Source organism: Corvus hawaiiensis, chromosome 1, assembly GCF_020740725.1.
Source record: "Corvus hawaiiensis isolate bCorHaw1 chromosome 1, bCorHaw1.pri.cur, whole genome shotgun sequence".
Taxonomy (NCBI): Eukaryota; Metazoa; Chordata; class Aves; order Passeriformes; family Corvidae; genus Corvus; species Corvus hawaiiensis.
In genome coordinates, this window is record NC_063213.1 from 61973752 (window position 1) to 61997613 (window position 23862).

General features: G+C 41.1%; 1 protein-coding gene across 7 annotated transcripts in view; it reads right to left on the reverse strand.

The window, feature by feature from the left end:
- The window catches only part of LOC125327872, a 294758-nt gene that overhangs the window by 234732 nt on the left and 36164 nt on the right, over positions 1 to 23862 (reverse strand). The window contains exon 1 of one of the 7 annotated variants that reach the window (XM_048307886.1): positions 3766 to 3807. The exons of the other annotated variants lie outside the window; for them this stretch is intronic. Coding sequence (XP_048163843.1) covers positions 3766 to 3804 — 39 coding nt within the window. The 5' untranslated portion in view covers positions 3805 to 3807. Of the gene's footprint in view, positions 1 to 3765; positions 3808 to 23862 lie in introns of those variants that run through there. 7 annotated transcript variants of the gene reach the window in all.

The window sequence follows — 23862 nt, forward strand, 5'->3', positions numbered from 1 at the left end:
GTTCTTCCCCTTCTACCCATCCTTTAAACATCTTTTTTTCCTGGGTTGCATCTTTCACCATGTGAAAGGGGGGGCAGTTGTTTGTTTTCTCCAATATTTATTTATTTATTCTGCTGGCATTTTACTCTCCTCAAAACCCTTGCTATTAAAAGATAATGTATTTCTTCAGCTGAGCCCCAGTGTCAAATCTCACACAGGGGACCTGAACTGCTATTTTAAAGCAAGCCATATTCAAGAAAAATCATTAAAAGGAGACACAAATAAGGCCCTGTTGGTGTTTACAACCATGTTGTATTAATGCTACTGTGTCTCCTGCACCTGCAAAGCCTGATACCATTTGTGTCTACAAGCCACTATACTGCCACACAGCCAGAAAGTCTGACAGAGCTGCTAAACCCCAGGAGGAAAAGAAAAAAAATTGAGTAAGCAGGTCTCTGTGTAACAGATAAAAGAAAACCTGAAGGCTGCAAGATTTTTTTACTTTTCCTTAACACCACAGAAGAAAAGCAGTATTTTCTTGGTTGAATTGCACACTCTCATTTCTTCTCTTACTCTGATTTCTCTAGATCTTTATAGAATTATACAATCCTTTAGGTTGGAAAGGACATTTAATATCATCAAATACAAGTGTTAACCTAACACTGCCAAGCTTCCCATTAAACCATGTCCCCAAGCACCCCATCTATACATGTTTTAAATACCTCCAGGGGTGGTGACAAACACTACTCTGGGCAGACTGGCGCAAATGTGGCTACCCTTTTAATGAAGAAATTTTTCCCAATATCCAATCTAAACCTCCCCTGGCACAACTTGAGGCCATTTCCTCTTGTCCTGTCACTTGTCCCTTGGGAGAAGAGACCAACCCTCACCTCCCTACAACCTTTCTTCAGGTAGTTGTAGAGAGTGATGAGGTTCTACCTGAGCCTCCTTTTCTCCAGGTTAAACAAACCCAACTCCCTCAGCTGTTCCTCATATGATTTGTGATTCAAACCCCTCACCAGCTCTGCTGCCCTTCTCTGGACAGCTCCAGCACCTCAATGTCTTTATTGAAGTGACTGGCAGAAATTAAACACAGGATTTGAGGTGTGGCCTCACCAGTGTTGAGTACAGGGGGACGTAGTAGGGAGTACTTCTGCGGGCCACACTATTGCTGATACAGGCCAGGATGCCATCGGCCTGCTTGGCCACCAGGGCACACACTGGCTCATGCTCAGCCACTATTGACCAGCAGCCCCAGGTCCTTTTCTGCTTGGCACCTCTCCACCCACATTCCCTCAGCCTTTAGCGCTGCAAGGGCTTCTTCTGAACCAAGTGCAGGACTCAGCACTTCACTTTTTTGAGCCTCATACAACTGGCCTTGAGCCATCAATCCAGCCTCTCCAGATTCCTCAGAAGAGCTTTCCTACCCTCCAAGACCAACATTCCTGTCCAGCTTGCTGCCATCTGCGAACTCACTAAGGGTGCCCTCAGTCCCCTCATCAAGATCATCAATAAAGATATTAAACAAAACTGGCCCCGATACTGAGCCCTGGGGAACAGCACTGTGGCACAGAACACAGGCACTGATGACATCCCTCTGCAAAAATTACTGGGGAATGGTTGCAGAGTACAGTAATGCCAAAAGTTCTGAGCTACCTCAGAGGAAGGAAAAAAAAATTAATGTGGCCGGAAACAGCCAGTCAGTACTACAGGCTACAGATACAAAACAAATAGAGTGCAGCAAGAGTCAGCTTTTGACCCCCCGTCACTTGTATATTTGCATCCTTTCCAGTCAACCTTCCTCATTTCACAGCCATCCCACTACAAATACCTTCTGTGTCTGTTCAACATCTCTGCCAAGCTGAGCTCATGCTCTTATCAAAGAAAAACATTTCAAGAGAGTTTAGCTGTTGATTATTCACCTCCAGATCCCAGGAAAGGCTATGGCCAAATTCTCTGTCTGACTCACAGGTTTATTTGAATGCTTTGCACAAGTTTCTTCAGCCAAGGCAATGGAAAAACACTTTGGAAATCCCCAAAGGGTGGGCTTGTGCTCCTCAAATGAAGCTTGGCAGAATTAAAAGGCCTGGTGTGTCCCACATGCCTGCCACCTCCTGTGCCTGGAAGCCCATGGAGATGTATACTTTCACCATTAACTTCCACACACCAAGAAGACCTCCTTGCTTTTTCACACATTTCACACCACAATGTGGCTTGGAGAGAGCATGAGGAGCCCCAGACAAAGGGAAACTGTGGGAGCCTGTGGCCCGTAGGAAGGGGTAAAATGGAATCTCACCAGCAGCAAGATGTAAAACTGTTCAACACGTGCTGGCAGGCCATACCTGGAGCTCCAGAAAAAAAATGGCAGCAACTTGAATAATTTTCACTAAAAACAATCCCAAAACAAAAACAAACCAAAAACCAACCAACCAAAAAAAAAAGAAAAACCCCACACAAACAGTCCCACTGACAGGGAGAAATGCTAAGTGTGCTCCATGGGCCACTTGGGGCTCACAGATGCCACATCAGCTTCTCAACCCCACAGTCCTCCCCTTCCTGAGGGACATCAGACCCACAAAAATGCATCAGAACAGCACTTTTTTGTATTGTGCCACTTAACAGAATAGCACCCAGGATTAACTCAGCCAGGGAAAAACACTATGGTTTATCAGGTCAGGACACTCCATAGGAAGAAGACAACATGGTTTCCATTATCAAACTGCTTATGTCTTTTAATCCTGTGATAGTTAAAAGTCAAAATATATAAATAATAAAACTAATATGAGGGAAGGAACAAAGCCCTTGAGACAGATACCTCACTGCATGTCTGGACTAAATGTAAAACTGGCACCCTGGCGGCTTTACATCCACTTCACAACCAACCACCGTGACAATGAACCCACATGTGGTAGGAAACAAGCCTCATATGAGATCCTCACATTGTGTTGGGCTGCAGGATGTTAAAAGAGTTAAAAATTAAGGCATGCATGCATTGGTGTGATATTAGTCACTGTGTCACTTGTTCCACCAGTAGCCCATTAGACAGCAAAGGCTGGAAATCAATGAACACAAGCATCCTGTTCTTAATTAAAAAAAAAATATATATATATATATAAACTTTTTAAATGTGTGTGTATGTATAAAAACTCACACTTCTTTTAACAGTTCAAGTTTTTCGTTAACGAGTCTTGTTTCATCAAGCAGTAAGAGCACAATCATTTTGACTGCATAATTTTACTACAATAATTTACATTACCACCACCCCAAAAAAAGTTTAAAAAAAAAAAAATCAATGACAAAATCAAGACCAAAACAGCCTATAACTTCAGTTGAGATGATTGTATACATTACAATCCCTCAGACTGAAAGCATTCGATGTGAATTTGGCAACAGCTTTCCCAGTGCATCTCATTTATAAGCTTTGACAGGCCAAGTTCTGCAAGCGAGAGATTTGTTGAAATTTTACTCTTCTAATGTTCCTTCCAGCTGACAACATGGCTACACAAATGAATTCTTTCTCACGTTTATTGGACATATTTCACTTTCAAAGGAGCCAGGTACTGGGAAGTAAATCAATAGGAGCATCAGCTGCCTTCCTCTGGGCATTCCCAACTGCTCTCCAGAATTTCCCATGGAGAGGTAAGGAGTTTACGCCTGACGATACATGGCAATGAAGGAAAACAACCTCAAGAAGCTGACCTCCTCTCACTTGTGTACGCTAAACACAGAGCAAACAAAACAAGAGCCTCAAACAGAAGTATTACTGCTAAAAATACTTTCACTCACCTCAAATAAGATCTCCATGGAATCTTCTACTCTGCACATAGACACTTCTACAGTAATATGGCCTTTTTCCTATTACTACAAACAGAACAGCATAAAAATTTAGCAAACCACATATATATTAAGATTTACATATCATCACTTTCCCATAATTAAAGTTGAGTGGTTCAGGAAACTATTCTCACTGCAAACCCCTCCTTCACGGATCTTTGATGGAATCCTGCTGCTTTTAGAAAAATACTGGAATTAATATTTAATCATCATTTAAGTAGAGCCCATCAGAACAGCAACCACTTTGTTCCCAGGTAATAAGCAACACAAATTCTAATCTGGGGAGCAACTTCGGATTGCCAATACAAAAATAGGTAGCAACAGCAAAAAGGAGGAAATATAAAAAGGAAGGAAGAGGAAATATTAGTACTTTTTTACAAGTGAGGAATTAGGCACAAAAAGTTGCAAGAAAGGATGAAGGCATCATGAAACATACCCTAAATGGAATTTGAATAAGAGGTAAGGAAAAAACATGCAGCCAGGAAGTGGACAAAAGCAATTTTTAAAATATGAATCTCCTACATTTGCAGAGCTCTTTTGCATATGTCACCCATCAAAACAAATGCAGTGCAACAGAGACTAAATGCCTTCAAGCTAAGCTAGTTATCTCTACCTGTAGCATCCCATGGATAAATTCTGCGTTACTGACTATAAAATAGAATAAATTTAAAAAGAACAGCACTGTTATGGTAAGCATCACCATGCTGAAACACTGCACTGAATTCACTGCTGTACTAAACTCAAAATTGGTTCAAAGGGGGAGGGGAGGTGTCCCCAATGAGGAAAAATAACAGCTGAAGTAGACTTTTTTATTCATACAGATTTCAATGCATTGCCTAGAGGCACTCTGCATCATAGAATCAGTAAACTACGGAAAATAAGTGTTGCAACCAAAGTTTATTTAAAAAGAAAGCTTTTTGTTTTCCAAAGTACTAGGCCATTCTAGAGGTTTCACCTTTTCTCTCCCTCCACTGTCCTGCAGATTATTCAGAAAAAAAGTAAATTTCAAGCCTTATTAACAGTAACTCTTCTGATCATGTTTTCTTGTTATTAGTCTATATTAACTTTAGAAAAATTGTTGAAGGTTCGTTTTCTTTTCTGAAGCTGCTTTGAATGCGGCGCAGGTCTCAAAGAAGATAAGCTGCTTTATCTCACTTTTCCAGGCACTGAAAAGAATAAGGACAAAAAAGCTGACAGGACATATCTGGGTAAATTATGTACACTCCCACCACACACCACTTGGAAACAAGCAGAATCTGGCCATGGAAACATTCATCAGTACTTCATTTAATAGCATTAAAACACCATTCCTTAAAAAAAAAGGGAAGGAGAAGAGACAGTGCTCAATGATAACACTGTTAATATATGAAGCTGCATAATCTTACCACGGTCACAGTCAACACAGACATCTAAACACTGCACATTCATAGGCATGGAGACTCCATTTACTATATAATTTGTCTTTAGCCTAGAGATTCAAAGCTTCGCTTAGAAATAAATGAAGAGTAATGACTTCTCATGAACTTTCCCTAATTTGTAGCCAGTTAATTTCCTCCTCCTGGTGAAAGTCTGTTGTATACCACACATCCTGCTTCAGGCTATCGCTGAGATGGGAAAACTGTGATTCCTTTCTTCCTACCAAAGATTTTAAAACCAGGAAATACATCCGTTATGAATTTTTAAAGAATAAAACAAATATTAAAGACATTAGCAGAATGCTGGAAGAAAATTCCCAAGACTATAATTATACATATGAGGAAAGGAACATTTAAAAATATATTAACAAATACAATGCTTTCAAATTTATCAGGAAACAGTGATAGAATTAACACCACAGACAGCTGAACAACATTCCAAAAAAAAAGTCAACAATTCAGCGTGTGAAGGAAAAGTTGGCACAAGTAAAATACACTCAAAATCGAGTTTTTTGTTGCAGACTGCATGAAGGCAAGAATGCTGTAGTCCCAAAGGAGACCTGACCCCATTCTCCCTCTTCCATCCTTCCCTTGGTGGGTGGGAGAGTTCTTCATTAATACGCAATTCTACAAAAGGTCTTTAAAGGTCCTGCAATTTAAATGTAGCTTCCAGAAACTATCTTGAAATCAGGACAGTTCATTAACTAGCCTGATATGCATAACTTCTTCATAGTTACTCACACAAAAAATACTATCAGTTCTTCACAAGCCCATTGAGAAAAACCGGAACAACCTGGAATTTAAGCCCCATGGCCTCAGCCTGGGAAGCTTGGCAAGAGAAGGCACAACAGTGATTCACACTTCAGTTTCTTACTTCCCAATACAGAGCTTCTCACTGTGAAGACTCCCAGAGCATTTTACAAGCAAACTATCAGTACCAACCCCATTCATCATTGAAACACAGTTCTTTGCATCAAGTCAGAAGTTCAGGAGAAGGAAGATGACTGCAGCACCACAGAGGTGAGACTCAAAGGAGAGATCAGGAGAGCAGCACTCCCCTCCTCACACTGGGCCCGGCCCCATCAGATGAGATTTGAACAGGATAACTGCTGCTGGCAGCTTCAAGCTATCTTTCATTGACAAGTGGTCATAAGCACAAAGGGAGAGGCTCCACATGGAGCCATCCTCAGCACCCTACTGGCTTTTGGAGTCTGAGGTTACTACATAGAACAGCCTCCCACTGAACTGATCATACCACTCGAGAAATCAGGGCACACACTCCTGTAAAGGATAGATTACTACAGCTATGCTTAACTTCACACCCTATGGCATAGCTTCTGCAAGGGAAGGACAGACACTTACCCTGACACGTTATAAAATGAGCCTCCTCCTACACAAAGAGCTAAAGCAATTTATCTCCTACATACAGAGCTACAACACACACTTCAAAATTCAAAAAGTGAGCTAAATGGTTGAGGACAACCCTCCCAGCATACATTATACAGGACCACAGACCTGTTCAGGCTGGAAGCAACCTTCAGAGGTCAGCTTCAGCCTCCTGCTGAAAGCAAAGTCATCCATTGGATCAGTTTGCTCAGGTCTGGGCAAGACCCAGCTGGGTCTTGAAAACCTCAAGGGGTGCAGATGGCAGTCTCCCTGCGCTTGCTGAGCTCTCAAGTAATCCATGACGCTCTGTGGCCCAAGAGAGACTTCTTGCCCTCCCTGAATTCCTTCACTACAAGTACAGAAGCTTGTGAGATCTCACTGATGAAAAGGGAAGTGCACAAGGCACAAGTATCTCAACCTTACCTGTGCCCACTGCTGCCTGTCCCACTCAGCAGCAGATCCACACTTTCCTCATTCAGTCTTTTCCTATGAGTGTAAGTGGTAGAAACTGGGCTGCAGCCCTTTTCACTTGTACCCACCAACACCAGCTGAGTTTTTGTAACACCAGCCCCTGGACAATGTTTCCAAGTTCCTCTTTTACTGCTTCCTCCTCTATTTTGGACTGGTGCTCTATCATGTGCTTCCTGCCTAGCCAGTCTGATCTACCAGTACATCCTTTTGTTTTCTAAGTAAGGACTGCTCCTGCACTTCCAACGGATTGTCCTTCAAGACCTGTCGAGCTTTCATGAACTCCTATGTGTTTTAGAGCTTCAGTGTTTCCTGGTACCAGTTGCCTGAATAAGCTGAATCCTGCCTTCCTCAAGTCCAGAGTCTGTCACTCTTTGTGAAACCCTGTGCTTCTCATGCCCCTAACAACCTTGAACTCCTCTATTTCATGGTGGCTACAGCCAAGGCTGCCATTATGACTCTCTCAATCACATCTGCCAACTTTGTGCATAGCAGATGCAATCAGATGTCACATCCATTTGACCCTTCCAAGGTCTGTATCAAGAAGTTAAACCTGATATCCTCAAAAAATGCCCTGGCTAATTTGCAGCCAACCATACCACTCTTCCAGCAGATGTCAAAGACCTTCAAGTCACTCAAAAGAACCACAAGTTGTGAGACAGAGACCCCCTCAAATTTTCTAAAGACTTTGTCTGTTTCCTCCTTACTATCAGGTGAGCTATTAGAAACACCTAACACAATGTCCTTTTTACTCACCTATCCCAGATCATGACCCACAAGCTCCCTGCCTGCCTGTTATCTGTCCCACAGAAGAGCGCCATACATTCGAAGTGCTCCTTCACTTGCAGGAGTGAAACTCCCTCAATCCTCCCTTTCCTCTCTGTCCTCAAGAACCTGCATCTGTTCTCCACGGCACCACAGTCCAGCACTGGCAGTGTCACAGCTGTCACCACACACGCAATGCTGCTTCCCAGGCTGCATGTATTTCTGCAGGTGACACTTCTCTTTCTTACACCAACACTCTCCTTACCAGGCTCACCATCTGGCTGGACCGTACAATTTTGCTCCACGTTGTCAGGTGGGAATACAACACCGAGTGATCACAAGAGCCCTGCTGTACTATGGACAGGGCAAACAACACTCCCTGCCCCAGAGAGCTGGCAAAACTGGCTAGGAAGGGGAAAGGCATGATCACCTCTGCACCATAAGGGGACACAGAAGAATGGGAGATCAAGACAAACAGGAAGTTTATAGCAGTGTGCCTTAACCACAAAACTGTTCTTTCTGCCTCTGGCATAACTGTCTAGCAATCTGTGACTGCACAAGGTATCTAGGAGCTGCCTGAGGAGCATTTATAATCCCACTTTCTAAATGAGCTTTGCTCTATCTGCTTTAGCTCCCTCTGGTTACCCACTTTAATATTCAGCCCATGTCTGACTGTGGTCTTCGGTGACAAGGAAGTAACAGAACAACTACACTGCACATCACATACTTCAGGCCTCATCTTTGATCCTAGGAAGCACTCCATACAGAGGACTTTCCTACTGATCACTGTATGGTGAGAGGTGTTTCAATGTGAGAAAACCAGGGGCACATCACCCACTGCAGTGGCCTGCGTTTTTAACTCTAAGAGCTTTTGACATGCACTCACCTAAACAGCTGCTGTGGGTTAGGTTTTAATATCTCTCCCACCCTCCTCCTCCTTTCTTGCCTGTTACCACTTGCCAGACCAGCAAGCCAAGCCCTGGAAGCAGCTGCATGTGTCCATCAACACCAGCTGCTCTTCAAGCTAAAGACACTGGACGCTGAAGCAGTTCAGATGCACTCCCAAGCCCTGGTCTCTCTGCAATGACCCTGGGAGAGGGGTATAACAACCAGCAGTACCTAGCAGGTTCTAAATCAACATTGGTTGGTTGGCATTCCCAGGGATGATACCACCAGTCAAGCCACTTGTGTCAGTTTGGAGCAGGATGCCCACTAAACAGAAAAGCACAAAAATATTATGCTTAGCTGTTGATTCTCTTCAAAGCTCTTACTGTATACAATGAACAACCATTTAGGAAGTCACTTCCACTAGTACATAAAAAAAAAAACCACTACCATTCAATTCTGTAGTACATTTCCCATTTTTAGAGCGCGTGTTGACATTGCTACCTTGTTAAGCACATCTGAAAAATGTTCTTTCAGCAGCTCCCAAAGCCTAGAGTATACAAAAAAAATCACTTGTTACTATTTTAATGTAACACAGGAATGCACCAAACCAACATTCACTCTGCTACAATAACTAAATACACGTAATTACTTGTTAGGAAAAAATGCTTAGCTGAGTAGCACAAATACTGAAATGCACTCTTCGCACACAGGGCACTGATGTCACTGCTGACTAAAGTTCTTGTTCAGACACTTTTGATTTCTGGGGTGTTGTGAGGGTTTTTTTGAACCCAAACTTGTCTACATTACCTTAGAAGAACAGACTTGCTAACCAATTTTCTGAGTTGGTACTACTTAATGTGGGGACAAATAGTAAAGTGAAGAGGCAATAGTGGCATGGTTATTTTTAGCAATTAGCATTTACCTTAAAACAATCCTAGGTATAAAATCCAAACCAAAACACTACATTTGAGCTAATACACAGAAACCCAAGTGGAGAAACCAGTTCTGAATACATATCACGGAACACAGACTGACAACCCTACAGCTAACTGAAGAACTGTGACTATCACTTCTTTTGTCATTGCAGTGGAATGAACTCTTACAGCTAAGATTCTTGCTTTCATACCACACTGCACATTACACAAGTTGTGCAATAAGGACATTCCAACTTCGCATTATTTTTTCTTATTATAGAAGGTACACTGTGCCCCTCTACAAATCACAGTAATTGTTCAACAGTATTCAAATCAGCTGTAACAGAAAAGTAAATTTTTTTCCTTTACCTAATCACATAGTTTTATAGTAAAAGCTCGGCTATTCCTTTGCTAATGCTGCAGTATTTTTATCTAAACCAAGATCATCAACAGAAAATTGATTTGTTATTGAAGGAAATGGACAGACTACTAACTTTTGCAAGCTAAAAGCCTCAAACAAAAAAAAAAAAAAAATCCCCAGTGTCTTACTTATCTGTTCCATATTTACATCATAAACAACATAAACACACATAAGCTGATTCCAGGACTGTGATTAAATTTGACCAGCAAGGTCATATTCATCCTCTTCTAGTGTAAGGAAAGAAGCTCAGGATCTCTGCTACTATAAGGATGACAAATCTTTTATCAAGTCTTAAGAGTTCCTGAGAAAGTGTCATTTCCCCAGATCTCTGTGGGTGACACTTCCAAATCTTGTTCAGTTAAGAAGTAAGAGCCTCTGGTGCTTTAACTTACATGACAGCTTGGAGCTGCAGGTACATCAACCTTTTGCTTTTTGTTCCAGTAATTTTTCACTCCTGTGACCCTGAGCACTCACCTATTTCCACCCCAACACCTTATTTACCTCCAATGGAGACAAAAAAACAACCCTACCTACACACAGCATCTAACAAGATATTTGGAGAAAGAATAAAACCAGAGGAGAGCTGTCAACCATCCTATATTCCAAAATTAATGTATGGGAGGGTGAAGGAGATGGGGAAGCAATGTAAAAAAAACTGCACAAACAAAACAAAAACAAAAAAAGAACGCAATAACCAATCAAAAAAACAAAACAAAAGAAAAACACATACGCACACAACCCACCAAACATTGCCAGCTGCTGCTTTGCAGAGGAAGGGCAGAGGGAAGGAGGAGCCTTTGATACTCTACTCCACCCTCAGATTTCTGGATGCTATTGTGCAGCTGCTGGATGTCACATCTGGTAGCAATATACTAACACACACCACCCAGCTTTATCTCTCCTTGTTAGCGAGCACACCCACCCCATCATGAAAATGTCAACAGAACAGCAAGAGATCTGTGTCCACGTGGAAAGGAACTGGCACAAGAGAAGCCACACTGATAAGAACAGAGGAAACATTTGGAAAACCAAGCCCAAAAATCAACCTTCCCCCGCAATCTAATCCACATGTACTGCATCCATCACATCAGTATGAAACCTTGAACCTTATTTGATTACAGTTCCTGGCAACGCTAACGATGTCCTGGCAACTATTATAAGTGTCTCCTGTCTCCAGCTCACCAGGAAATGAGGTGCCACTGGGGTTGCTATTGTGTGGGACAGAGTGAGGGCAGCAGAAGTTCCAGCGTACGTGTGAATACTGACAGAGTAGGAAGCCCCACAAAGAGCATGTCAGTAGGTGCAGCATATACTCCACTTTCTGCCAGACTAGCTCAGGAATCCCAGTCATAGACTTCAGGGATTTCCAGAGGTTTGGCTCTAAATACCTTCACGGGCCACACAGATACTCCTGGGAAAATGCAGCTGTCACCACTGAAGGCAACAAGAGTCAACGAACAAATAGTTCATACTCCCCACAGCAACATAGCAAATGAGAAACAAAACTGGGACTGAAAAACAAAAGCTTCACAATGGACTGTCCTCAGAGCCTCTTATCTGTGATATTTAATTTTAAGACTCTGGGAAGGCTATACCTTTTCCCATAAAACCACACAAATGCAATTCCCGTGACTGGGCATAGACTAGACCTTGTCTTACAACCTAAAATATTTTCAAAGTGAGGAGAAAAAGTGCTCAAAGACATTTATACGTTGAATCTCTAGCTTTTTTGGAAATACGAGAAAAATATCTACCTCCATTTTTAATTACATTATCATTACAGGATTTTATTTTGTCAAGACAACTGATGGTAGGAAGGAAGAAGTTTTATGCCTATCTCTGTCTCAAGTTACATCAAATCTCTAAAATTCCACTAATAGAATTACTTAAAACAAGGATAAGTTTTTTTCAAAATTAAAGGCCATGTGCTTCCTTTCTCACTGTCCAGACATTAATTGCTCTCAGAAGACAGAATATGGACTTTAGGTCCATAAAGTAATTTTTTCATCCTCTTAAAACTCTGCCAGGAGAGACTTACAGAGGCCAACAGAGGAAACATCAACAGATTCTACAGGCAATTTTACATTTAACTGTCATATTTAAAACCACACACACTATTATTTTTTTTCAACTGCTGTTACTTTAGAAAAATAAATAACCACCTATTCACATGCAGGAAGTGTAATCAACACACACTATCACCTTGTCCCATTAACTGAAACTGTCTAAGTTGTCATTACAACCTCTGATAAAATTCGTTTTGATAGACACTCTGACTCGCCTTGTGAATGAGAGTAAATGTTACCCAGTATTTCATTAGGCTGATAGCAGCACCTCTTTGAATAACCATGTATGCAGATCATTTGCCAGAAACTGAAAAAAATTAAACTGCATATTTTTATTAAACTGCATATTTCCAGAAGGCCTATATAAATGCCGGAGGAACGTTAGAAGTCTTAAAATTTTTAGGACGAGGGCTACCTATTTAAATTGCTTTGCAGACCTAACAACCGCGAGCATCTATCAGAAGACCAAAGTAACTTGGGCTAAGCAAAGTGTTTCTTAAATATCTTCAAGAATGCTGCAACGTTTAAATTCCCAAAAGTCTACTCAGAAGTTTAGTGCACAATGAAAACAACTGCCTACAAATCATGTAGATAATATTAAATAAATAAATAATGTAGTTTCTTCCCAAAATGAGAATGCTGAGGTCTCCTGTCAACACACAGACATTGCATTTCAGTGTGCCAAGATGCAATGTCTGCAGTCTTCCAGAACTGGAAGAAGCCAATGCCATTAACTTCTTAATAGTGCAATGTACTGATTTACTACAGTTCCTGTTTTGCTTCTACCAAAGACACCTACCCTTACAAGCCAGGGCAGTTATGTATTAAAGTACCTACGAGATTTACATGAGGAAGCTTTCTGCCCCTTCAGCAGGTCTCTCTCAGAAGGGAGGCTTTGGGTACAAACAACTATTTTACTCTAAGCACAGAAATGTGAGTAAAATGCTTGCCAAGGCATAAAAGAATATGTGACTAAATATTTTCTGCTTGATGAAAGAAGAGAAATAAGAATTACGCTTCCAAGGACAACATTTCCTCATAAAGCCAGGGCAAAGCCAGCAAGGCCAGTGCAGCATCTCAGCAGGCCTTTTCCCTCTCCTCTAACCATGACCAGCTGCATCTGACAGCCAAAGTATTTACTTCAGTATCACTAGAGTAATTATATTAGCAGGATTACATCATGAGCTGGGCATCATAATAATGCAGGCTATTTTCTTTCCCCCCACAGCTATAACTGTCCTCTAATTTTAACAGGTAACACTGAAAATGATCAGAGGTTTGCAAAGGCAGTCTAGCAAACAAATTCAAATTTAAATTAGAACATGTTAAGAAATCAGACAGTTATGGAATAAGCAAGCACCAAGACAAAGCATTCAATACCCAGGAAGACATTCAGTAAATAGCACCCTGAGCCCCATCCCCTGCACAGCAGACACTTAGTAATGATCAAGCCTGAAAGCCCTACAGTGCTAATATTTTTCCTAGGAGACATTTTAACTACTCTGGAGTCCTATAAACCTGATGGTTTTGGACCTGTTAAAATCTCTCAATTCTCAACTCAAGTGCCAGTCAGTGGATCTCTGTGGTGAGACTACAGACACAAAAGGGCATGCACACTACAGCAGCTGGCTTGGAAAGGACTAACAAGTTATAAAAGCATGAACGAGAGGTCTCATCTCAGATTGGTGTCTTCAATGGAGTAACAAGCACAAAGGAAACCCGTGATGAATGCCAGTATCAGATTATTTTGAGAAGCCAAAGAGAAACTACAGCAATGCAACACACTACTGACAGGGGTGATCCTCAAAAGAGTTAAAAGATACTAGCCCTGCATTCATCCTATCCCTGCATACAGTCAGAGATCATAGAATCATAAAATGGTTTGGGTTGGAAGGGATCATAAAGATCATCTGATTCCAACACCACTACTATGGGCAGGGACACCTTTCACTAGACCAGGTTGCTCAGTCTCATCCAACCTGGCCTCAAACACTTACAGAGATGGAGTATCCACAGCTTCTCTGGGCAACCTATTTCAGTGTCTCACCACCTTCACAGTAAAGAATTTTTTCCTAATATCTAATCTAAACCTACTCTCTTACAGTTTGAATCCATTCCTCTTTGTCCTGTTGCTACCTACTCTTCTAAAAGTCCCTTTTCATCTTTTTTGTAGTCTCTCTTCAGGTACTGGAAAGCTACAATAAGTTCTCTTTTCCAGGCTGAAAAATCGCAATCCTCTCAGCCTTTCCTTGTATGAGAAATGTTCTATCCCTCTGATCATCTTGGCAGCCTTCTCTGGACTCACTCCAACAGGCCCATGTCCTCCCTGTGCTTGGCAGCACAGAGCTGGATGCAGCACTGCAGGTGGAAGCAGAGAGGCACCAGGGCAGAGGGGCAGAATTACCTCCTTCACCCTGCTGGTCACATTTTGATGCAGCCCAGGACATGACTGACTGTCTGGGCTGCAAGTGCACATCACCAGGTCATGTCCAGTCTCTCATCCACCAGTAGCCCCAAAGCTCTTTGGAAACCGAATCTCCCAGCACAGTCCTGAACTGCCTCTTACAAAGCTACTCCAGCTTTCATGGGATGGGTTTCACAGGTTACTTTGCTTCACGCAACGGTGTTGAGCAGCACCACTGATGGCAGTCAACCCACCTGTACCCAAGGCTGGATGTAATGACAAAGGATGGAGGTGCACTCCTTGCCCTTGAGCTCCAAGACACTTTGTCAGTGCCAGGGTACAGTGGGAAAGCAGGGTGACTGAACAGAGTCGCCTGCACCCCTGGAAAAGGAAGCACAGGCCTCCATCCACATCTGTAAGAGCCAAGGCAAAGCCTGCCTGGGAGTGGCACTAACACAGACAGGCATATGAAATAATTCAAGCAGCATCACCAACCTGGATAAGTGTTAATTCTTCTGTTTCAGAAGAACAGTTTTTCCCTAGACACTGAAACAGTCACCTCTCTCAAGTAACAAAACTTCATTAACTTAAAAATGGCTGAGCACATATGGCATAAATTAATCCAGAACAGGGCTAAACTACACCCACAGACCAAGAAAGCTGTACTTACTGAATCTTTACTGCAGTACAAAAATGGTGGTGGCAATTAGATTTTGGAAAAATATACTCACATTTATTCCTTCAAAAAGAGAAAAATTACACACATGACACTAAAAAGGCAGTGCCATCACTATCTTCATTCCAAATCACTAGTCTAAGGATTATAAAAGAAGTCTTTTCAGGCTGAACTTTGACACAAGTTCTCAACATGAGACAGCATCCCTATCTTTGAAAGGTTAGTGAATTTGGCCAAAAGTGAGGGGAAATGGCTTGTGTACATGATGTTCACTTGAAAAACTTTATTTTACTTTCCAAAGAAAATATAAGCATTTGCATGAAATTAGAGCTGGTCAATCTTTATGTACTTTCATAAATGTGTTTACGGCATGTGGGTTCTTTGTATTTTATCCTTAAACAAAAGGTATACAATCCATGGGGAGTGGGACAGAATTTATGTCTAAGACACTGAACCTGCAGAAGCTACTGCTATTTTTTCAGCCCTCTGCATGATGAATCTGTTTCACCGCTTTCTTGACAGTTACTTGCATTTGCCCCCGATGCATCAGCACAGGACAACTCCTTGAGATTGTTCTAACGCAGCTAATCCCAAACAAGGGGTCATGACCCCCATGCAGGGTCACAGCAGTTATGACTGGGGTCATGAGCCCAACAGAAGTACACTTGTTTGTAAGGATATCTGGATCACAAAACCAACAAAAAGCAAAGCTCATAACTGGAAGGCTTTGAAGCAGCTGATGTAAGAATGCATTGAAGGCAGGCTTTGCGTGACAGTCTTACCTGATATCAAAGCAAGAGAAATGCTAACTGTGCTTAAGTGGTTATTAATAATGAATATTTGGTGTTTTATCTGCATTACTGTAGCAGTGATGGTGTTAAATTTTAAACTACTCAATTCAGTAATGAACTTTAAAAAGCCAGAAGTAAAACACATTATATCCACAATCACAGAAGAGAAGCCAGCTGGCAACTGCCAAAATTCACTGAGAGGAGCTCCAGAAACCTCACAATCTAGTAATTTCAAATAAAAAGAAGTCTTGTATAATTTAAATATTGTTACTCAAAGCCAAAGATGTATTCCAAGTGAGGCACTTTTACAACTTGACAAAAATCTCCATCAAGTCCAGAAAAAACAAACTTTTCCAGAGAGTTCATCCAAGCTAGAGGAGAAATTTCAACCTACACTGCTCCTCTTATTCATTTCATTGCCATTTAGGCAGCCTCCTGGCTACTCCTACATTGTCTCATCAGGCTGCCCACTGGAAGGGGATGAGTAGAGCAACATGGTTGATATTCAGGGCTCAGCATTTGGCACACAGCATGTTTCAGGAGCTTTATTTCAGATCAGCTCCACTATTCGCCCTTGATGGAGCAGGGACTGGGAGGTGAAGTGCTGAGAGTGCTCTGGATGCAAGTCTTTTGTCTTGGTATTATCTGAAATGAGTTCAAATTGGGCTCTCAGGCTTTCCCCACAACACAGACCAACTCTCAGTGCCCTGACTCCACTCCAAAACTGAGCTCCTGAACCAAACCAAAACATTAACATGGCAATGAATGGCTGTAATGTGTAACTTTGACTGCAAAGCATTACACCCTTTGGATCATTATGGGATGAATGAAAGATACTTCGATGAACTGAAAAAATGACACCTATTTTAGCCAAACAAGAAGGAAAACTCAGTAACTCAATTAACATGGAATACATAAATCCAGATCCTTTCTCCACTCCTTCCCGCAAACACTCCTGGGAATTACTTTCCTACTATGGAAACTACACTTCATACTAATATCCACAAGCATATGAAAAGTGTGGGTTGCTAGAAAACGGAAAGAAAAGCCTATGCCTTCTGTCACACATTCTTAAATAAAGTATGTTCACACTTAGAATTTAAAGATGCTAAAAAAAAGTTGGTAAAAGCATGAGCAAACTATTGGGAGCTGGTCTAATTTTCACTCTGCCTTCATTTTCCTCATTTAGGAGCATCAGCCTACGCAGTACTTTCTGCTTTGGGGCTGAGAAGAATATATGACTATTTTTTCTTTTTTAACTACAAATCACATATTATGGGCTTACATATTCATTTTTATGAAATCATAAGTACCTCTCACTGTGCAACACAGGAAAATTTAGCAAACAAAAAGTTGAGCAGCTTCTTTTGGGACCTCCACAAAGACGACTGCCAATGCTCAAACTCAAATTTTCAAACAGGATTGACAAGCTGTCCCCTATTATCACAATCAACTAAGCATACTGACCTGATACCAGGATATCAGAGGTATTTAGCAGTTATTTTAGTGGGAAAGAATGTGTTTCCTTCATTAACTAGACAAAAAATGGAAATGTTTCTTTATGGAAGTGAGGGGGAAAAAAATGGTAATAAATTTGTGTCTTTTTCAAGCAGTAAGATATGGAAAATACAGAACTGGCGGACTGTGTTAGTAGTAGGATGGCCATACACTCAGTTCTCACAAGATGTATCACACCCATGAGTCAACTACTTTTCCCTGAATGCAACTTATTTTAAAATCAATAACACAAAAATTGTCACAGAAATAGTGTACCTGAAGAGAAATAAGAGTCTAACTCTGGTGCCTGCATTCGGACTCAATATGCACAGACACACAATATGCATTCAGACTTACAATCAAGAAAGACCACAACATCAAACAAAAAGTCAAAGTTACTTATTCAACTTCAGGGTGACATATGCAAATTTGGAAACCCCCTACTTCTGCTTCCCAAGGTAGAAAAAAAAATCTCAGTTTGCACACTGCACTCAGAGTTGTAGAGGTAACTTTGTAACAACAGATAACTGCAAACTAATACAGTTGCACTTGCGGGGCTGTAGGTATGGAGTCTGAAGCCATCAGCTGAGCTACGAGCTGCCTTAACCATCTCAGTCATTAAAATTCACCATGTTCCAAAGCATCTTTCAAAGTCTGTACAACTGTCAAAACACAATTTACCTTTCTCTGACTTGCCAAAGTATGTAGGTTTCCCCTGCTAATTTATACAAAACAGTGAGCTGTCAATATGATAGGCTGCAAAACACCACAGTTAAGATATGGAAACACCATCAAATATTTGGAAATTAAAGATGTATCTTACCCTACATTGAAACTAGAGTACCAACAGTTTGGCAAAGAGAATAGAAAACCAAAAGCATGTTTGGGAAAAAAGAAAAAAATGCCATGTGTGGAGGCCTTTGTACCACAGGTCCAGCCTACCACAGGAGTGAGAGACTGTATTATCTGTCGAGCATAACTATTATTTTTCAATAAATATAGTTTCCCACTGATTGAATTTGAGAGGGTAGCAAAGGGATTTTAAAGGTAGAAATTATAACAAGAAATGGAATATGTAAGAATTCAGACTCATTAACACTGGTGATGTGCTTGGTCCAGAAATCAAAAGAGGTAGGAAATAAGCTAAATATAGCACAGCCAAGTCTCAAAGAAGAAAAACAAATGCCACCCATACAATTTCTGCCCACCAAGTGTAAAGTTCAGATCCAAATCCGCAGCAAGGAATACAAAACCTCTGTGGGAATACAACATGCTCAGGCAGACTCAGCTCTGCTGATTACTCAGCTCTAACCTTCGCATATGCACGAGAACCCTTTCAAGATGTGCCTAGTGTACATTAAAAAAATCTATGATCCAAAATGATAGCACAAGTGAAGACATCCTCAGGAAAAAAAAGAAATGAAATAGAACTGAAGACTTAGTGCTCCCACTTATGACCTATATTTTACAAAGGTATGGGCCCACCCACACCCTCACAGAAGGCTGAAGGGTTTCTTACTTCAGAAACTTAGCACCTCACGTTCACAACTCATATTACCACCTCCTTGCTCACACAGCCTCTCCTCCTGCCCCATTACCTTGACATTTTAGAGCATGGTCTCTAATAAATATGCAGAAGGTAAAAATTTATGCCACATGAAAATTTTGTTATCGTACTTCTGGAAGAAAAAGATGAAGTTCTCATTTTATAGCAACTGTTTGAGCAGCTAAGTCTTTTAAAAATGGGTCAAGAAACAAGCTGGGTAGCAGCAAGCAAACTAATGGCATAATCAAACTAACATTATCCTGTATGCTATTTGTTCTCTCCATGTGCTACATACATACACAGCTTTATCTACCAACTAACGCTGATGATCAGTTTAAAGATGCAGTTGTACCACATGAAAAGAAATACATTCCCCCACATTTGTGAAAGGGTATTTTCAGTTGAACAAATAGCCATGGCTTAAAACATCTCCATTGTGCAGTTCCTTATTCTGCAGGCCTTTCTCAACATGTAATTAGAATACACAATGGGTAACAAGTGCCCTGAAGCAATACTAATTCTTGGGATAACACAGTTTACTTCACCTTATAGAATCATAGAATAACCTGAGTTGGAAGAGACTCATCAGGATCATCAAGTCCAACTCCTGGCCCTGCACAGGACACTCCAACAATCACACCATGTGCCTGAGTGCCTTGTCCAAAAACTTCTTCAACTCTGTCACGCTTGGTGGTCTGAATACTGCCCTGGGGAGCCTGATCCAGTGCCCAGCCACACTCTGGGTGAAAAACCTTTTCCTAATACTCATCCTAAACCTACCCTGACTCAGCTTCATGCTGTTGATCCTCAAGTCCTATCTCTGCTCATCAGAGTGAAGAGCTCAGTGCCTGCCACTCCTCTTCCCCTCACAAGGAAGCTGTAGACTGTGACGAGGTCTCCCCTCAGTCTCCTCCTCTCCAGGCTGAACCAAGTGACCTCAGCCACCCCTCACACAGCTTCCCCTCAGGGCCCTTCCACCATCCTTGAGGCACTCCTTTGGACACTCTGTACAATCTTAATGTCTTTTTTATATGGTGTTTACATAGGGCTCTGTTTCCCCACCACCATCCCCTAAATTCTCTTACTCTATTTTTAAAGATAAAATCAAAAAGGCATTGTTCCACAGAACACTATCTGTTACCCCCTAACACTACAAGGAGAACTGCTGCTGGTGATGAACTGGAACAATTGTTGAGTTCCTGTGACACAAAGACTTCTCCCACCCTCTTAAGAACATAGTTCACAAATCCCTTTGAAGGGATATAGCATATAAATATCACCATCAGTAATATAAATATCATCTGATGGTATTTTCAAATGAAAGTTTTGTAACTGTATTTCATCGGTTCAGATGACCAAGCACAGAACAGATATGTCTTCTAGACAGAAAACTAGTTATTTTGGTCTCTGTTTCTTGCTTAAAACAGAAGTATAACAGTGTCATAAATATCCATCACACGTGCCTCACAGCAGCAACCGTGTAAGACATAAAACCTGTGCTGCTGCTACCCTGCAAACTTCTGCCAGCTCTCCCTGATTCTGAAACTGAGACACGCTCCTCCTGAACCTGCAGAAAAGAGCGCAGCACTGACAACTCAAAAGGATGAGGGATTGCAAATCCCATGGCTGCTCCAAGTCAGAGAAAGTGAATGGTTAAGAAATAAGTCTTCCCAGTCCATCCCAAGACGCACTGCAGGTACAGCTGGCTTGGCAGCACAGCCACCCTGGGAATTGGGAAACTGTGGCACCCGCAGCTTAGGAAGTGGCAAAGCTTTATGCTTGGCTACAGATTTTTGAGTGCACTGCTTCACGACAAGTTATTTCTTGGGCTTTGTAACAAACAGAAGAGACAGAAACAAGCAAAAAAATACATAGCAGAAAGTTAAAACAAGTGCTAATTTTTATTAGGTTTTTGCTTTATTCACTGTGTGCTTTTTTGCACTGGTTGGTTTTGGGGGAGGGGGTGGGACAGAATCCTTGTCTTACACAGAAGTGTTTGTGAGTGGAGTGTGGCATTTGCAAGATACTGGACTCTGCAAGAAGCCCCTCTGCACAAACACAAAATAGCCCCTTTCTGGCAAGCTCCAAAGCAATTTAAAATGCAGCAACAACATTTACACTGTAAAATCTGTGGGGCAAGAGTTACCCTTAAGTTTGCAAATTTCTAGCAAAACTGCATCTCTGCCCTTGACAAAGACTCCCAATGCCTATAAATAACAACACAAAAGATCACAAAAAGTTTTGGCGTACCAATTTTAAAAATGTAAGTTGACAAACAGAGTATTCCCATAAAAGTAAATCCAAATACGTGCAGTGCTGAAATTAAGCATATAAATGAAGATCACGGCCCTACTCATTTCGGCCAGAACAGTTCAGTTATCACAGCCTTAAGGTAGCATAAAACACAGAAACAAACGTGGAACTCATGTCAGTCTCTTGCACTGCTGTGGATCACCACCTCTTGCCACTTAAGAGCGAAAATTATAGTTTCACTTGTACTGGAAACTCTACCTTGTGATTACACCAAGGTCAAAAGGAGGGCACGATACTATTAACACATCTTCTCTACACATATTCTCCATATACAAATAAGTACTTTAGACGTGTTTTAAAAACTTAGGAAACAGCTTATGCTAAATGTGACATCACCTAAAGAGTTTTATTTAGACTGGAAAATGCTTCGTGACAGAAAATCAGTTTTAGTCAATTTAACTGGTAATGGACAACATAATTAACAATGTAAGCACTTACATATCATGAAATGCTGTATTTTGTGATGTCGTATTAGAAATCAAGGGAAACTGAACTGATTAGTATCATCCTGATATGCAATTGTGATAAGAGCATTAGCTGGATGCAGAGTAAGTCACCTGTTGTATTTCATACACTTCTGAAAACAGCTTGGCTTTTCTGGCCATTAAATCTTTATCTGCAGTTGCCTAGATTTTATTTCATGTTTTTATTCAGTTTCACGTTTTTAAGTTATTTGGCAAGCACATCTCAATTTTCTGTACACTGAGGGTACCTTCTTCATAATCTTAAATGTATTTCTGCTTTTGTTGAGAGAGCCAACGAAAAAGTCTTCTCAAAATTGTCCACATGATTCAGTCTGGTTTAACACATGCCCTGGATCCAGCCAGAACAAGGTTAATGTCTGCAGTAGTCAGGAGGGAACATGGCTAGGACCTGGAGGTTATTCTGTACCACTGGGGGTGGGAGGGAGGGAGTCTCTTCCAGCAACGAGGGACTCCTTCTGCTCGAGTAACCTTGGCAGAAGGAGTGGTGGGATGGCCCTGATTCTGAGCCAGAGGGAGTGGTCAGGATGGCGTGGCTGCTGTCGGGTCAGGTCTGGCTTGGGGAGCATCTTGCCTGTGAATCACTCTCCCTCTTTCGTACACTTCTGTTAATATTGTTGGTGTTACTGTTCCTTGTCTCATCTCATTGCTGTTTGCACTAAATTGTTGTTACCTCAGCCTGTGATCTTTACCTTTTGTGCCTCCAAGTTATCCTCTCCAACTGCCGCAGAGGATGGGGGAAGGGGAGGGAGTAGCAAGCAGTGCATGGTTTTAGTGGGAGCATTAAATTGGGGAATACCATTCCTAAAAACGTGACAACAGATTATTAGTGTGAATTTTACAAGAGTTTTAGAGAAAAAAAGTTCTTTTATAGCCATTAAGTAAATGCTGATCAGTCACATTCACGGTGTTTAAAGTGGGTTTTGTTGTTGTCTAGAGTTATTTTTGTATTTTTATGCCATGACAGTGATTGTGACACTGAATCATTTCTGATTAATTTACAGCAAGAAATAAAATAACAATGTTCAAAGTATTCTAAAAAGAAAAATGTAAAAAATCATTGGAAAACAGAAGGGAAAACTACAGTCCAAATAGCAAGACACATGCCATCAAGTCCACCAGTCACTCCAGTGACTGAAAAAAGGAAGAAGTTTCAGCTTTAGAAATGCAGAGTAGTAGTATCACCTTACAGCATGTGTTGAAAGCTCTTGGAATATACCAGCATTTCAAAAATCTAGTTTTATAAACCAAATAGGTTTCTCTTTCATCTGATTAAAAAAAAAAAAAGAAGTAATACAAAAGCAGAAATAAAGCAGAAACACATTACAGACTTGGGGTAAATAAAGCTAAGTTTATGTATCTGAAAAAACAGAAGAACATCAGAATTTCTAGAAATACACTACAGTAAAATAGTAAGATAGGACTGTTAGGACTGAAATAACGTGATATGAATTACCATCATAAACTGGAAGAAAAAAAAAATGCAACCCAAACTCATTCTTTAAAATCCTTGAAAATTAATGAAGGGCTAAAATAGATCACTAATCAGTCAGTCACAAGCAATTTGCCCATGTTGGACTCAGCACCTTTTCAGGAACCTGCAGCATCAGGAAAATGCACAATTACAACTTTTGCTCCTCTCCACACATACAGGCACAAAAACACTGTTATGGGTGTTCTGTTTCAGAAGACTGACATGTAAATTAAAAATAAATCTCTCCTGGAAATAACACACAGACGATGCAAGTTTGAATCCCAAGTACTGTCTCAAAACCATGAAATATTCTTGTAGTCTGGTGGCTTTTATATTGACTATTTGAAGGCATTACTGATGAAAAGTTGCACCACTCCTTTTTTGACTCTGGCAAAGACGTGAGAAGCTAACACAAGTAAGACATTAAATAAATATACACAAACTCCTACAAACACTCAAGCAACATTAAGGCTACTGAAGAGACGGAATAAATCACTAACAAACAGGCAAAAGGCAGACTTTTCTGGGGCAAGTTTGAGCCCC